The sequence below is a fragment of the Branchiostoma lanceolatum genome, chromosome 6 (assembly GCF_035083965.1).
Source record: "Branchiostoma lanceolatum isolate klBraLanc5 chromosome 6, klBraLanc5.hap2, whole genome shotgun sequence".
In the NCBI taxonomy this organism is placed as follows: domain Eukaryota; kingdom Metazoa; phylum Chordata; class Leptocardii; order Amphioxiformes; family Branchiostomatidae; genus Branchiostoma; species Branchiostoma lanceolatum.
Genome location: NC_089727.1, coordinates 20,524,336 through 20,538,788, shown reverse-complemented (window position 1 = coordinate 20,538,788; position 14,453 = coordinate 20,524,336). Strand labels below are relative to the sequence as shown.

Genomic DNA, 14,453 nt, shown 5'->3' with positions numbered 1-14,453 from the left:
ACCCCCATCCCTCTATCTGTGCGGCATGTCATGCATTTAAACATCGTGAAGGATCAGCTTCATAAAGCACCCTCCTTACCTTATTAGTGGCTGAAAATGACCGTAACGGTTTTCCCGAGGTTTGTGTTTTTGGGATTTTTGAAAATTTTTGATTGTGTTTGTTGCAAATGTTTTGCCGTTAGCCAAAACGTTGCCCAGTGTAACCCGATACCTTGTCGAACGCGCGTAGCAGCGGGAAAGCATACCCTAGTGACAGACCACCGTGCACTAGACCAACGATTTTATTATGATATTACTTACATCATGACCTCTGTCCTTTGTCTTGCTTGCATCTCCAGGTTTAGCACATTTGCCATGGTACGTGCCTCCTCCAATGCTTCTGACAAGCGGGACTGGGAAGTGTAAAGCTAAGAAAAATATTAAAAAAGCCACTTTTTGTAAAAGACAGAAAATAGTCTCCTTGATATCAAAACAGTAAATACTCTATATTGTTGAAACGATTCTGTTCAGTAATCGTTTACCTTTGCGATATTTTTATGTTTAGGGCGGCCATCTTTGTTTTTCTTCTCGCAAAGCATGCTAGGACTAGAAGGTGACCTTGACTACTGACCACTTTTGATATCTGTATTCAGTCATTTTTTTTGTCCAAATTTTGTTGCAAATAGTTTTGGGGTGTATTCAGAACTGATCCGTTGGGCGAAAAAATGCATGGTCTTACCTCACACTGTAGTTTAGCAACCATTCTTTCTAAGTCATCAACGTTCAATTCCTGTAATTGGGTTAGAGAAGATTAGCTATGAATACCTTGCACAGCGCTGTTAAGATGACTTCAATCAACAAATAAATCAACTGATATGTAAATAGCCCACTGACGTACTGACGGTGGCTTGGACTGACTGCCTCTGTGACGAATTTATTCACTCACATACTCATTCACTCATTAATATACTTGCTCATTCACTCACTCACTCACTCACTCACCCATTCACCTACTACGTGTCACTAACCCACTTGATCTATCCATGAAGCAATAAGTCAATCACCCTATGAATTAATCAATTAGAGTATATTCTTCATGTTGAATACTTTTGCGAACCATCTTCAAAGAATACTTTGATCTGTGGGACGAAACGGCCTTCTATATTGAAACGCACTGAAACTACCGTATATATCTTTCCACACTTTGCTGAGTGTTTTGTCGCTTACCAGAAATGTTTTTCGCCTCCGTAGGTCTCCACATGTCGACTTGGTCTCGTCCAGCTCAGCCTGCAGTCTCATTAGTTTCCGTAAGAGGGCGATCTTCCCTGGAAACTCGTCAGCATGTAACCTGTATTGACATAGAAGAGCATTGTGAATAAAAGATGTCCTTAGCTATTGTGGCAATAAGGATGTTTCTGGTTCTTAAATAAAACAAGACAGAACATGTATAAACTACAGTGAATAAAATAAAATATTTGCAACTTAGCAGCCTTTACCTTTGACATATAACCAACAGTCCATTTTGCTATGCATACGTTGGTAAAAACCATACGCATGAACCAAGAGGCCAAAAAGTGATGGTTACAACAAAACAAACAAACATACACAACATTTGAAGCCCCTGGGGATCATAGTTGGCTTAACAAAAGTAGAAATAGTTCTCTATGCAATAAACAAAATGTTAACATTTACCACACTTCGAACCCGTCTTTAACCCACCAAGATGGCGGACATCAAATTGCGCCGTAGTCACGTGACTGCAAACATCTTACTTAATTATTCTAAATGCTGGACTGGACCATTCACATCCGTCATTATCTTCTGTTGCTAATATAGTTATATTTGTGTTCAACTCCAAGAACGACGTGGCAGGAAATTGACAAAAAGCTCGAAGAGAAGAAATCAACACATTTTTGGCCAAGGTCACAAGCAACAAACTACCTACGTCGCCATTTTCCCTTTCCGACGATCTCGTTCCTGAGTCACTTCAGCTAATTCTAAGCGGAGTTGCAGCTCGACGTTCTGATTGGCCAGGCGATAGCAGCTGTGCCATACGTCATTCACGTGACTCATCAAATCATCCGCACTTCTGTTTTCAGAAAATGAAAGTATCATTAGCATTTGATACGAGACTGAGTAGTTATCCGTCCAAAAAGTCAATCTTCATTTTAGCAGAAATGATCATGAATGACAGCAATGGTGATTTGTCAGTGCTTGACGGGTGCCATGAACTTGACGGGTGCTCATTTGTATGACGCCATATATCCAGGCAGCTCTTTATATAATATTCCCTAATATACATATGTGGCACGATAACGCCACATAAATTATGTATATAATGCATACTACTTTTATCATATTGGAAGGCAATGAAAGGTTGACATTGGCTCGTCAAGAAGAGGAGAAAAAATTAACTCATTTTGTTTGCAAGTTTCCCTCTTGTCTGTTACCTATATCGGCTACTTTTCCGACGACATCCCCCTCCCTTCGTGCTTGCTCAAGAACTATCACATCATAGTATGGAATTCAGTCTTGTAAGCGTTAGTCGGTTTTCAACGATCTGAACGTAAACGAGGAGAGAGCTGAAAACATAAACTAAGATGACACCCAAGCTACTTACCTATAATTAGTTACGCTAAACCTTTCCTAACCAGAATCCATCACAATGTGTTGTTATAGGAAAAAAATATGGACGTCATTTAGAAACATATCTCATCCCGTCTTTTACTGTTACGTTAGATTTAGATTATTGACTTTAACAAAACACGCAATGATAATAGGAACGTGGGTATAGTTTTGTCGTACCCAAAATGTCATACTGGTATAAAATACATACCTGAAACAGAATAAAATGCTTTGCCATCCATCCAATTTCCAAACTATAGAAAGGTACAAATATAAGTCCAACACATCGCTAGCTGAATCCAAAACCGTTAAAACATACACATACAAGACAAGAGGTTGTCGTGCTTTTAAAAGTAAAAGCCTGACTGACGAGACTTTCGCAGGAATCAATTCTCTTTTGTTGCGAAACAATAGCAACGTATGCAACAGATGTTTCCTGTAGATAACGGCCCCTCTTTGAATCGATAAACATATCCCTTCAGTCAAAGATATTCTCTCGAGATACCATCGTCAGTTCGAGTTAAATTGATAGACGAGAAGTGAAATTTGATATACCTAAATAACGGCAAGAAAAGCGAAGAATTTCAGTGCGTCTTGATAAGTTGTGAAAATATTTTATAAGGAACTGATTATGATTGACAAAGTATTTACTATATGATAAATATCCTTAGTGCATAGAATTCTTTTCTAATTCGGAAGGTATCACTTTTGTCGTCCATTTTAGTTTTTGCTCACCTGATGTGTCTCGGGACCTCGTCCCCAGGTATATCTGTGTCCGTGACCTCTGGTGACCCCATGGTGTGGTCTCGTACCTTTCCTTACACTTCACACTGGAATATTGCAACTAATGTTCAATTTCAACTTGAAAATTAAGCCTTCGTCATTTCGTTTCCGGTGTTTTCATCGTAGCTTAACTCTGGGAAAAATACAGCATGGATAAGAAAAGAATACATGAATGAATGAACAAAGAATGAACGTATACATGAATGAGAAACGAATGAATATGTTACTGAATCGATGAATAGATATAACAATACAAGAGTTGATATGTGTTTGCAACAACTGTAAATAACTCTATTGTTTACCACATTCATTGCCAGTAAGGCGGGTGGGAGGGGGGTGTTTTGACATACATTTGGACTGGACTCTTCTAGGTGGTGCCGAAATCATAATAAAAAAAATTCACAAAAAAAACTTTTTACTGGAAATTCTGCGTCTTACGTACTGTTCTGCCGAATATATCTCCATATTTTGGTGTCTTTTCGTAAATTTGATTCAATGTAAATGGGAATCTGTTAGAAGCAGATGTTGTGCTAGACAAATGGTTATTTGATCTCCAACATCTGACGCACTACGTTGTTATAACTTGAGATACGTGTAATATACTTAAAATCTTTGATTCACTAAGTTCGGAATGTAACAGTTGACCTCCATGACGTCAAATAAAGGTTAAGGTGACCCGGATATAACTAATACGTCATTGCATACACGCTGGAAATAGGAATTCTCTCTTTTGTTTTATATCTATAGTTATACCTTCCTAAATTTCATATGGCAGTTAGCGATAGATTGATACATGTAACTAGATAAAGTAACAATTTTGTTAACGGTCTAATTCTCTTGTCAAATGAAACAGACGATCAAAACTCCAGAAATAACTAACAGAAATTCCGACTTACCTTTCCTCTACTTCGTTGTAACTCCATATTCTCAGCCAGTGTTCTGAATTCTCAGTTATTGTCTTCTGTGATTTTGTACGCCTGTGTTTTGACGTATGCTGTATCTCTAGCGAAGAGGCCTGCGGCTAGAATATCGCCAGATGTAGGTACGTGTTTCTTTTCCCTCCCCGGCGCTTTTTGAGCAACCCAAATACAGATCAGCCGCAACACAATGGTGCCTGCTGGCTGTTTGGACAAGAGAACTACGCTAAAGGCCGCAGCCTTTTCCAACAAAGGACCCATAACCTTTCATCATAATAGAGCGTCCGCTTGTGTATTCTGGTCTCGATAAAGAAAGTGGCGTTTTTCTGGGTCCGGGATCAAACCTAGTCTCTTTCGACTTCATGGAGCGCCGGCTTTTATTTTTTTTTGTAGGTGGAACGTTCTTCTCGATTTTCAGAAGCGTGGGTGAGGTTCTTTAAATTATCTTCCCCGGCATCGGAGAACCTGGCCTGTTTTGAGAATCGAGAATCAGCCCTCCATCAACAAATAAATAAAAAATGAAATAAAACAAACGCCGTTGATACTAAAAGTCTGCGAAGGAGGCTGGACCAAAAGTCAACAGGAACCAATTGTAACTAACTGAATTTTATTTGTATTGCTAGAATATTGATTGATGAATCATTACTATTTTTAACATGTGATTTCACGCCGAGGATTGGAAGTAGAATAGTCTTCAGAAGATATTAGATGTCATATCTGTTATAGAAAGTTTAACTGAATATCGAATGATATCATTTTTCGGGTGTTGATGTTCGTATTGGATAATTTACAAAATGGAAGATGTTCTGTTTTTGTTTTAATATACCAGAGAGACTATTGAAACGAACTGTATCAAAATGTATGTCACCCACTCCCCCCTCCCCGTGACTTTAAATGTCGGCAATCGTATAAATGCCTCTTGTCTGGGCTAATCTAAAGCCTAGGTTACACATAGCCGAACATGGCTCCCGAACGCTAGCCGACTCAGGTCGGCGGTAGTTCGGGAGCATTCTGACCAGTTTTTGGGCCACGCCTATCTTTGGTGCCGAACATGCGCCGAAGATGCGCCGATCATCTCCTAACCAGTACACGAATTACTCCCGAATGGGCCCCGAATGCTTTCTAGCTTACTCCCAACCATCCCGACCTCTAGCCGCAGACTGCCGAATCTCTCCTGACTAAACCCCGACCGATTGCAGACCCTCTCACGAATTTAAATGGACATATTCAGCGACTTTCAAAAGAGGGGTCATTTTCGGTTTTAATTAAAATAATCCATTCTATTATGTTGTTAACATCACCGACAGATCGAATTCGGATCATGGCTAGCTTTAATACTGCTTTTAGTGTTCTTCTTTGTTTTTGGTCGTGTGAAGGTCGGGGGTGATTCGCCCACGTTCCGATAGTAGTCACTTGGTTGAGAATGAGTTAGCAGAGTTTTGTCTACGGCCTTGGGGTGAGTTATGGGTAGGTTGGAAACTAGTTGGGAGTAAGTCAGTAGTGTTTCTGGCGTGGTTAAGGTTCTAATTTTACTACTGACTCAATCCCGAATACCAGCCGAGCACTAGCCGACCGCGCCGAACACCAGCCGAACACCAACCGACCCATTTCAGACCCTCCGTCCAGAGCCGAATGTTTTGAAATTTTCAAAACATTCGGATGCCGCAGCCGAACACCAGCCGACTCAGCCGAACGCCAGCCGACTCGGCCGAACGCCAACCGAGCTAGCTCCCGAATCACTCCCGAATCACTCCAACCATGGTCGGGGGAGAGTCGGGAGGCCATGTTCGGCTGTGTGTAACCTAGGCTTAAAATACAAACAAGCGACCAAGAACAAAGAATTCGTACAAACACAAGGCATTATCATAACAAAACCTGACTTACATTACATCCACAGCAACATTTGATTATTTACTGATGATAGTTAATTTTTCGAAACAGTAAATAAAGACATAGAATATCATATAAATTTCAATATGAAATTTTCGTCTGAATAAAAGTATCGGAAGGTAATTTTACTTGGTAGGGAAATCAAGTGATCTTTCGGACCGGAAAAAGAATTGCCACATTTCCAAGACTTTCCTAAATACTATAGCAACTATTTAAGGTGAGGTATTCGTGCTTATGATAATTTAGCGACATCCGTTACTTACAGTAAAAGTCATCGATTTGTAATTAAAACGTCATTAATCTTCCAATGTTTATTTCACAGCTGTTGCGGGGGTGGCTCGTTCCCAGAGTCAAAAGCGAAGGATCCTATGGGCTAGTATAACGGCTGTCAATCAAATCAAGGAGGTCAACCAATAGGAGAGTCGATGCAAGTTCGTGACGTTGTTGTTGTTTTTGTTGTTCCCGTATGTTTGAGTGTCTCCGTCTCTCTTATATGTATGAGGCAACCGGACCGGTACCTCGGGCGATACGGAATACACCGTGTTGTATTCTAGGATATTTCAGTTTTCTTTTTACACAACCAATAAAATCTTACCTGCTGACGTTTCGGTGTCTGTCAGACACCTTCTTCAGAACTTCTTACTGGAGTACTGCTTCTCGCCGCTATAAGTAGCCGAAGTAGGTGGCGCTTTTTCCAGCGAGAACACAATCCCAAACGTGGCTCAGCTTGTATGCCCCTCGCCCCGGTTCATCACTGGTGTTGACTTTCTTATCCACTGAAACCGCCTCCTTGATCCACCGAATACGTCTGACAGACACCGAAACGTCAGCAGGTAAGAAGTCAATGATTTAAAAAAAAGAAAATAGATAAAACTCCAATATCCTATGTTGTACCAATCTGATTAAATTATTTTCGGACGTGTTGTGTTCTATATGTATAGTGTATTGGGTTTTGGGTAATTCTACATCGCACGAGACCTACCTAAATCTACCCATACTTCTGCTTGGAAATTACCACGCCAAATGAGTGTGACGAACTTTTTATCTTTTCAGGTATACTGAAAACACCTAAGAGTGTTGTGGCAGAGAATTCGGCATAACGTAGGCAACGTATCCAGTCATTTAGATGAATAAAACGATCAGGCGATGATATAATATTTCAATTTATTCATCTGAAATCGTTCCATGTCTGCAAACCCAGGTGAGGAGACATATAAGAAACTGTATCTGTTCTGAAATATCATATAGTCACATCTATTCTTATGTACAGCAAGATATATGCATATTTTAAAACATATCTTTAAACGTCTGATCAACACATTGAAGGTTCTTGTAGTATGCTGTAAACAAGAGCACACCGGAAGTGACGTAGTGATCACGTGTTTCCGAGTACCAGACAATAGATGGACGCTGTGTATTTTCTTTTTAGGGAGGGTGGATTTATCAATATAATAACATATACATGTTTATGTCGATATTATGCTTTTTATTGCTTGCAACATATCATAAAATTTCTATCGGTACTTTTATTTTCAAATATAGTGAGGAATATAATGAACATAAATTTAACATTGTTGCAAAATTTTCAAAAATTTTAACTTAGCCTTAACGTACAGTTCAGTTGTATTTTAAATGAGGGATGAATAATTGTAATCTTTTTGATATTGCAATGATGGCATAAGCTTAAAATTATGCATGTAAAACTTGACTTAGAAATGATGTATAAAATATCCGAATATTTCTGTTGGTGTAACAGTATTTGATTTAAACAAACTCATTAAATGTAACAAACGTACTTTATTTGAAACTAAACTTTCAAAATGTATTTTATAAACTAGTTTAGCCAACGGTGGTTTGATATAAGGTAAATAAATCAGGAGTGAACCAATCAAAATTGGCCATACATCTTCAGACAATATAAAGAGCTGGAGCAACCAATCAAATCTGTCGACAAAGACACCCTAGGCCATTTCCCAAGAGCCACCCAAACTGCATTGGAGCAAGATACAGTTAAACAAAGCGATAAAGGTTTTGGTGTTTTTTTGGTGACGCTTCAGGGAATGAGCCTCTTGTTTAAGTAAAAATTATGTTCTAACACAATTACAAGCTTACAATAGAGCTTTCAAGCTTACTGTCGGCAGTATGAACAGACATTTTTGAAACAATGCACCAATACTTCTTGATAAAATTAGAGAAGTCTGTGCTATGGATTAACAAACCTACTAATTGTTAACACGCTCGTTAGTTAACAGAAATTAGCCTGTATCAAGTAAAAATATTGTGAAGCTATATTGAAGCCGTAGATGCACCATTAAACAGTTTTCAGTTCCTTTGGGCCTTAGAAAATAATGTTGTGTTTTCTTAACGCTGTTCTGAAGAGCATAAGGGTTTGTAGGTATGTAATGTTTTATTTTTGGTGATGCCTCAGGGGCTAACAGTGTATTTTACGGCCCTTTTGCAAGAATTCCTAGAATTTTACTGGTATTTTTGATTTTCCTTTTATAGATTGTGCCAAAAGTTATGTTGTGAAATACAGAAATTTATTAAACGGCAGTTTTTGTTTTGTTCAATCAGGTAACTGACCGGAAACACTTATTTTTTTCGTAGGTCTTTGAATGAATAGTATGTATGTTCGAATGGCAATGCGTATGTTTGTTTTCATGTGTACGGTGTACATGAATGTGTGCGTTGTGTTGTGTTATGTATGTGTTCGTTTGTGTGTGTGTGTGTGTGTTTGTGTGTGTGCTCGCGCGCGTGCCATGATCAAACATTTGCATGTTTGCATGTTGTGCTTTTGTTTGTTTTAAAGATCACGTGGTTAGCTTGCCACAGCCAAGAGTGTTGCGTCACCCTTTTGCATGTTTGATGTTTGCGTACGTTTCATTTGCGCGTGGAATCTTCCTCAGTGCCAATCTCTAAGCGAGAAATGATATAATACTGGCCACTTTACTCTTGAATAAACACTAGAAATTCATAATCCTTATTAGAAGACATATGCATTGTTGTAGAGCGTTTTCACTCACTATGATTTCTTCAATTAATGAATCAGGCAGATGCCTACCGCCATCTTGGTGACCCTTATTTGCATTTCAAAGTACCGTAACTGAAGCGTGCAAAAATGTGTGTATTTCAACGATACGTTGTTTCCTGTGTCTTTTTCTGACAGCCATAGACACCAAATCTAGAAGATTTAAAAGGATGAAAGGATTTCTAAAGGTCAAAATTGTTTTAGCTACGATTCATTGAAATGCAAAAAGTTGCGTCCGCCAACATTTTGGCTTCCTATGACGTCACAAGAAACGCTTCATAGCTTTCTCCTATATCTAAGATTTTCTTTTTATCACATGATAAAATTCAAATTTAAATGCGTTTCAAAAAGACCTTCTACTTTCCAAAACGGGACCAGTGTTGAAATTCTAACACCGCAATACAAGCGTCCAGCACAGTTACATTTATATAGTAGCAGCTTGTCGTACAAATTTGACTATTTACAGTAAGAAAGCAACACGCACTTTGCACAGACTCGTGAAAGGCACTACAGTTGGCAGGTCAAAGGTCAACTTGGCAGGTCAAAGGTAACTCTACCCCTATCCCGTCATGCTTTATATAAACCCTACTTTGGATGCAGAATTGACGATATCACCAAGTTATTCCCAGGACGTAAGGTCCCTTCAAAGTACATATTCCGATGATGTCACAGCACATTGTGATGACGTCAGCCGGACGTTAAAACAACACAAGTCTTCGTGACGTCATCCACATGTTCTGACCACACGTTTGATGTGCATCGTCATCACATAATGAATTCTGACGTATACTGATATATATCTTTATATGTAAACATAAATGAAAGCTTAGAGAACCCATGTTTGAAATGCTAACCTATCTACAACGTTACTTGATTTCAAAGAATACTATTCAGTTTTAAATCCTTGTTTACAAGAAAAGGTGATGGCGTTTTCACGTCCTCTTTGATAGATAGACATCGAAACCCGGATTCGTTGCATCCTCTTGTCCGGAATGTTCCATGGAATACCTATTCCATCAGGCGTACGGTAGCCCACAAGGCTTAGCATATATCTCAAAGAACTCTGCATTAGAAATGTCTTTGAGAGTTCCACAGAGCACGCGACGATCGTCAACTGATGAGGAAGTCAAGAAGACGAGTAAAAATCCTCCCTCCTCAACATTTCTGTAGCGTTCTGTTCACCATTCTGCACTGTTCTTAACTCTGATGCACCGGAACGTTGAGAAATGTACCAAGACAATTCATTTGAGTGAATAGTACTTCCACACGTCAAGTGTCTTAAAGCACCGTGTTCAGCTCCTTAAGACGTTACTCCATCGCTGTCTTCATGGTGTAAATCCGGGAGTTTTGTCAAATCTTTTTTTCAATTGTACAACCATCCTAATGGGAATCCAAACGTCCAATATGGATCCTATGGGAAATTCTGTCATATCTGCATCAGCCAGACACACTTTTTAAACAGGTGCGTGGCAGAAACTATGCTTTCGTTTTCCGTTAAACGACATCGTGACGCTGTGTCGATTCGGACGAGCTGTTTACCTCATCGGAAGGCTCTTCTTCTGCGGAGTCGTCCATTTCCGCGATGGGGGCACACGTGAAGACGACTCCCTGCGTGAAGAAAGAGAAAACGTCCGATTGAAGCATTAACAAACTCTCCATTTCTTCCTTCATTTTTCTTTACAAGCATCTCTCATTAAAACGGATGGGTCCTGAGAGAGAAGGAAGTCTGCCCACATGCAGGGAAACGTAAGCGACGTCTCATTAACTGCGGTGGGAGACCTAACTGTGGTGGGATACCCCAAACATGCAAGATCTGATGACGTCGTAAAGAGGACGCCACAAAAGGGGTGACGCCACAGGTAGCGTCTATGAGAGAGTGTCAGAACATGCAGGACTTCTCCCAATTCGTCATAGACGAGTTACCACCCTGTCGTTTTCCCTATGCGTCACAAACGAGTTACCATGTCGTTTTCGTTGGCATAGTTCCTTTTGGCGCGAGACATTTCGCCCAGCTCCGTGTCTTCTCCTATCCTCTCGTCCAAATCTTTCCTCTGCTGTCGCCTTCTCCGTCCTAGAACGGGAGACGCCAGCGTGACAAATGTCCTGCTTATCCTACCCATGCTGGAGACGCGCTCGGTCTGTAGCAGCAGCGGGTTGCCGTCCTGTACTCCGGCGGGGTTACCGGGGTTACCCCGGGACCAGGTCCGTTCCACCGTCCCGGCCACCTGCCCGTTCATGACGTTCCTCTGCCTCTGTTCCAAGACGGGAAACACGGACCTGACGGCAGCGGCTGCAAGCGGCCGGGACAAACACACCTTGGTGGAGTCCGTCTCCTCAACCGTCGGGTGCTCTTCAAGCCGATCGAGGTTGTTCATAGAACGGGACCGCGGCTGAGATAGAGCCTCAAGGCTGTACTTGCCGGTCCGTCGCTTCCTCCGGGACGGCCGCTCGTCCTGCAGCGAGTCCAGGCCCCCCTCCCCACCGTCCGACTTTAGCAGAGCTAGCATCTCGTACCGGAAACTCGAGATGTCCTGCTTCAACTCGTTGATGTCGTCTTCACACAGACCTGAAATACGAACAAACATCTATCAACGTTCGGTATTTGTCCTGACATTTTTTAATGAAAGCTCTTCTGTGTTAGCACGGCAAATACTTTAATATCTACCCTAACCCCAACGCAAGATTTATCTACATAAAGGCAAATCAACCTACATTTACTAGGGACGGCGGCCGATATCGACCCGGCACCTCAGACCTACTCTTTACGTCACACAACCCAAAGATCAGTGCACGACAGAAAATCAAACTCTTTATGAAGACCTTTAAAACTAATTGTTCATTCCCTTTTGTTGAATGACAGTTAATAATAAAAAATACGGATCCCCCAAGATTAAATGTTTATGGTTTAGTAGTTACTGGATAAAAAACAAAACGTTTGCAAAGGAAGTCCTACCTTCTGAGCTTTCCCGGTCTCTGATCTCGTTTGCGATGTATCTCCGTACCAGGTTCTGAATGACGTCCTGTGGGATGCGATACAACAACATCACTATGAACTGAGGGGAGCCATAATACTAATTACATATCACATACATACAATGTATGCATGTATCAAGGGTATTCCAATAAATAAATAAATATAAAAAAAACAGATATCACCAGGTACGCAGATGTTTCAAGGTGTTTGCATTAGTATCCATATTAAGGTTATCCATTTACATCCACAACATTAAACTGTTTTTTGTTCGACTTCTTTCTCTTCGCAGACCTGCAGCGAACTATAAAAGTCTAATTCCCCCTAGAAAACCTGAGTTAAATCTAAGAAAAATACAACATTTACCTTGTACGCCATGTCTTTTCTGAGCTTGATAGCTGTCATTTTCTGCAGTAGGATATGTGAAATGTATGTTAGTCATTAAAATTATGATAATAGAATGTAATACCCATAGTTATCTTCATCATCATCTAGTTATTTTAAGCTTCTACTTTATAGCAATGTGCATTTGTCCAATGTGACTTTAGTGGAATATAGACGGAGGACGCCACAGATGTTTTGTATAAAGAAACCTTCTTGACAAACACTTCTCAAGTTTGGTTATAGATTTGGGAACGTCAAAATATCATTGATAAGTTCATCATACTAGAAAAGAGCTTAATTTTTCACTGAGATCTTATAGATAAGATGACAAAAAAAATCTTACCCCAATGGACCTCATCCTGTTGAGCTGTTTCTTCCTGAAGTTGCATATCTCGGAGCAGCTGTTCTTGACCCACATGATAGTGTACCAGACGAACTTGGGACTGGGGACGATGTTGAAGGGAGGAGGGAGGGTACCGCCTTCCTCAAAGTAACTCAGCCACAGCTTGGTTCGTGCGAACTTCCATTCCGTGTCTGCGTGGTCCTGTGGATAAATATAGAGACGCTACCTGTTTGCATACATTGCCAATGGTTACATAACAATAACATAGCCATATCTGATGTAGCTTCTTCGTTTTCAATCGTATTGTAGCAGGGACGTTTCTGAAGATTACATTATTAAAAATGATGACGACAAAGAATATAGCTCTTTTTGACTGATGCGAACGGCCGCCATATTAGTCATAACGATGAATTCTGTAGATTATGACTCAGATTTAATTTTTACTTTCATGACAGAAAGCGCTTCTGGCTCTGTTTGACGGATGCACACGTCCGTCAAGCAGATACAGAACTTGCTAGAAGACAAGGCATGGTTGAGCACTAGGTTATATGTTATTGCTGCAAATTATCATTTACCTGTACCATCAAGTTTATCTTACTAATTTGTGTTTAACATTTTTATCTCTTATTAATTCCTTTCCTTTGCAATGCGCTACAAATTCACTGGCCTACACAGATATAGTTCGAGACATGTCATCAGTAGATTTAAAAATATTTATCTGCAGGCGGTTATAGATGGAGGATATATCTTCATATATCATGGTTGTAAGTCAGAAAGAATAAAAAGGACATGTTTAGAAACATCAATACACCCTACATTCAATATTTAAGACTGCTGAACAAAGTCTTACAACAAACCTTAACGCATTGTAAACTAAAGCTACCTTCTGTGACAGCTCGATTTAACTCTGTGATTGGTAGATCATTTTTAGTTTATCATGAAACTAATGCAAGAAACCTTTAATATTAACAATGTACGATGCACTATGTGGTTTACGTGGTTTTAGTGTACATTTTAACGTGTCGATTGACTGATTGACATAGATAATGTGTTTTACTTCTATGTAAAGCGACATATCAATTCCGGGTCCATACAGGGGTCCTGACACTATTTTTATGAGAAGTGAACCTTCATCATTATAATACAATAAAATCTTATCTCCAAGGATTGGGTTGGGGATTAATGATAACCGTGTCTCACCGCTATGTGTTGGTAGGAGTTGTTCATCATGGCGATAAGCATGTTGAGGAGCACGATCAGGGCGATGACGTTGTAGGCCCCGAACATCCATGTTCCCACGAACTCCGTAAATGCGTGCTTATAGCCCTGTGCGTTTTCCACTTTAGTCACGTACAAGTTGACCAGTCCGAATAGAGACCAGAACAGAGCCTGTAAGGTTTCCCATAGACTGGACAAGACGGGAAAAAGAAATTACGCATTAGTTTTGGCTCAAGCAAACTAAATCATGTACTAACAGCGATGCCACATCCATCAATCAAGTATTCATAACATGTGTCATCATCGATAGTATAT

General features: G+C 40.1%; 1 protein-coding gene and 1 long non-coding RNA gene across 2 annotated transcripts in view; both read right to left on the bottom strand.

The window, feature by feature from the left end:
• Window positions 1-301: 301 nt before the first annotated feature.
• LOC136437264 (uncharacterized) lies at window positions 302-1,321 on the bottom strand. The gene is made up of 3 exons (XR_010756164.1): window positions 1,207-1,321; window positions 719-769; window positions 302-407 (listed from the first exon to the last, which is right to left on the bottom strand). It is a non-coding gene; the product is annotated as an uncharacterized lncRNA (long non-coding RNA).
• A 9,270-nt stretch (window positions 1,322-10,591) lies between these two features.
• LOC136436994 (short transient receptor potential channel 4-like) overlaps window positions 10,592-14,453 on the bottom strand; it is a 34,247-nt gene continuing 30,385 nt past the window's right edge. The window contains exons 11-16 of the mRNA XM_066431415.1: window positions 14,121-14,328; window positions 12,921-13,121; window positions 12,560-12,601; window positions 12,176-12,242; window positions 11,184-11,788; window positions 10,592-10,830 (exon numbers count right to left, since the gene is read on the bottom strand). Of these exons, the coding sequence (XP_066287512.1) occupies window positions 10,717-10,830; window positions 11,184-11,788; window positions 12,176-12,242; window positions 12,560-12,601; window positions 12,921-13,121; window positions 14,121-14,328 (1,237 nt within the window). The 3' untranslated portion in view covers window positions 10,592-10,716. The remainder of the gene's footprint in view (window positions 10,831-11,183; window positions 11,789-12,175; window positions 12,243-12,559; window positions 12,602-12,920; window positions 13,122-14,120; window positions 14,329-14,453) is intronic.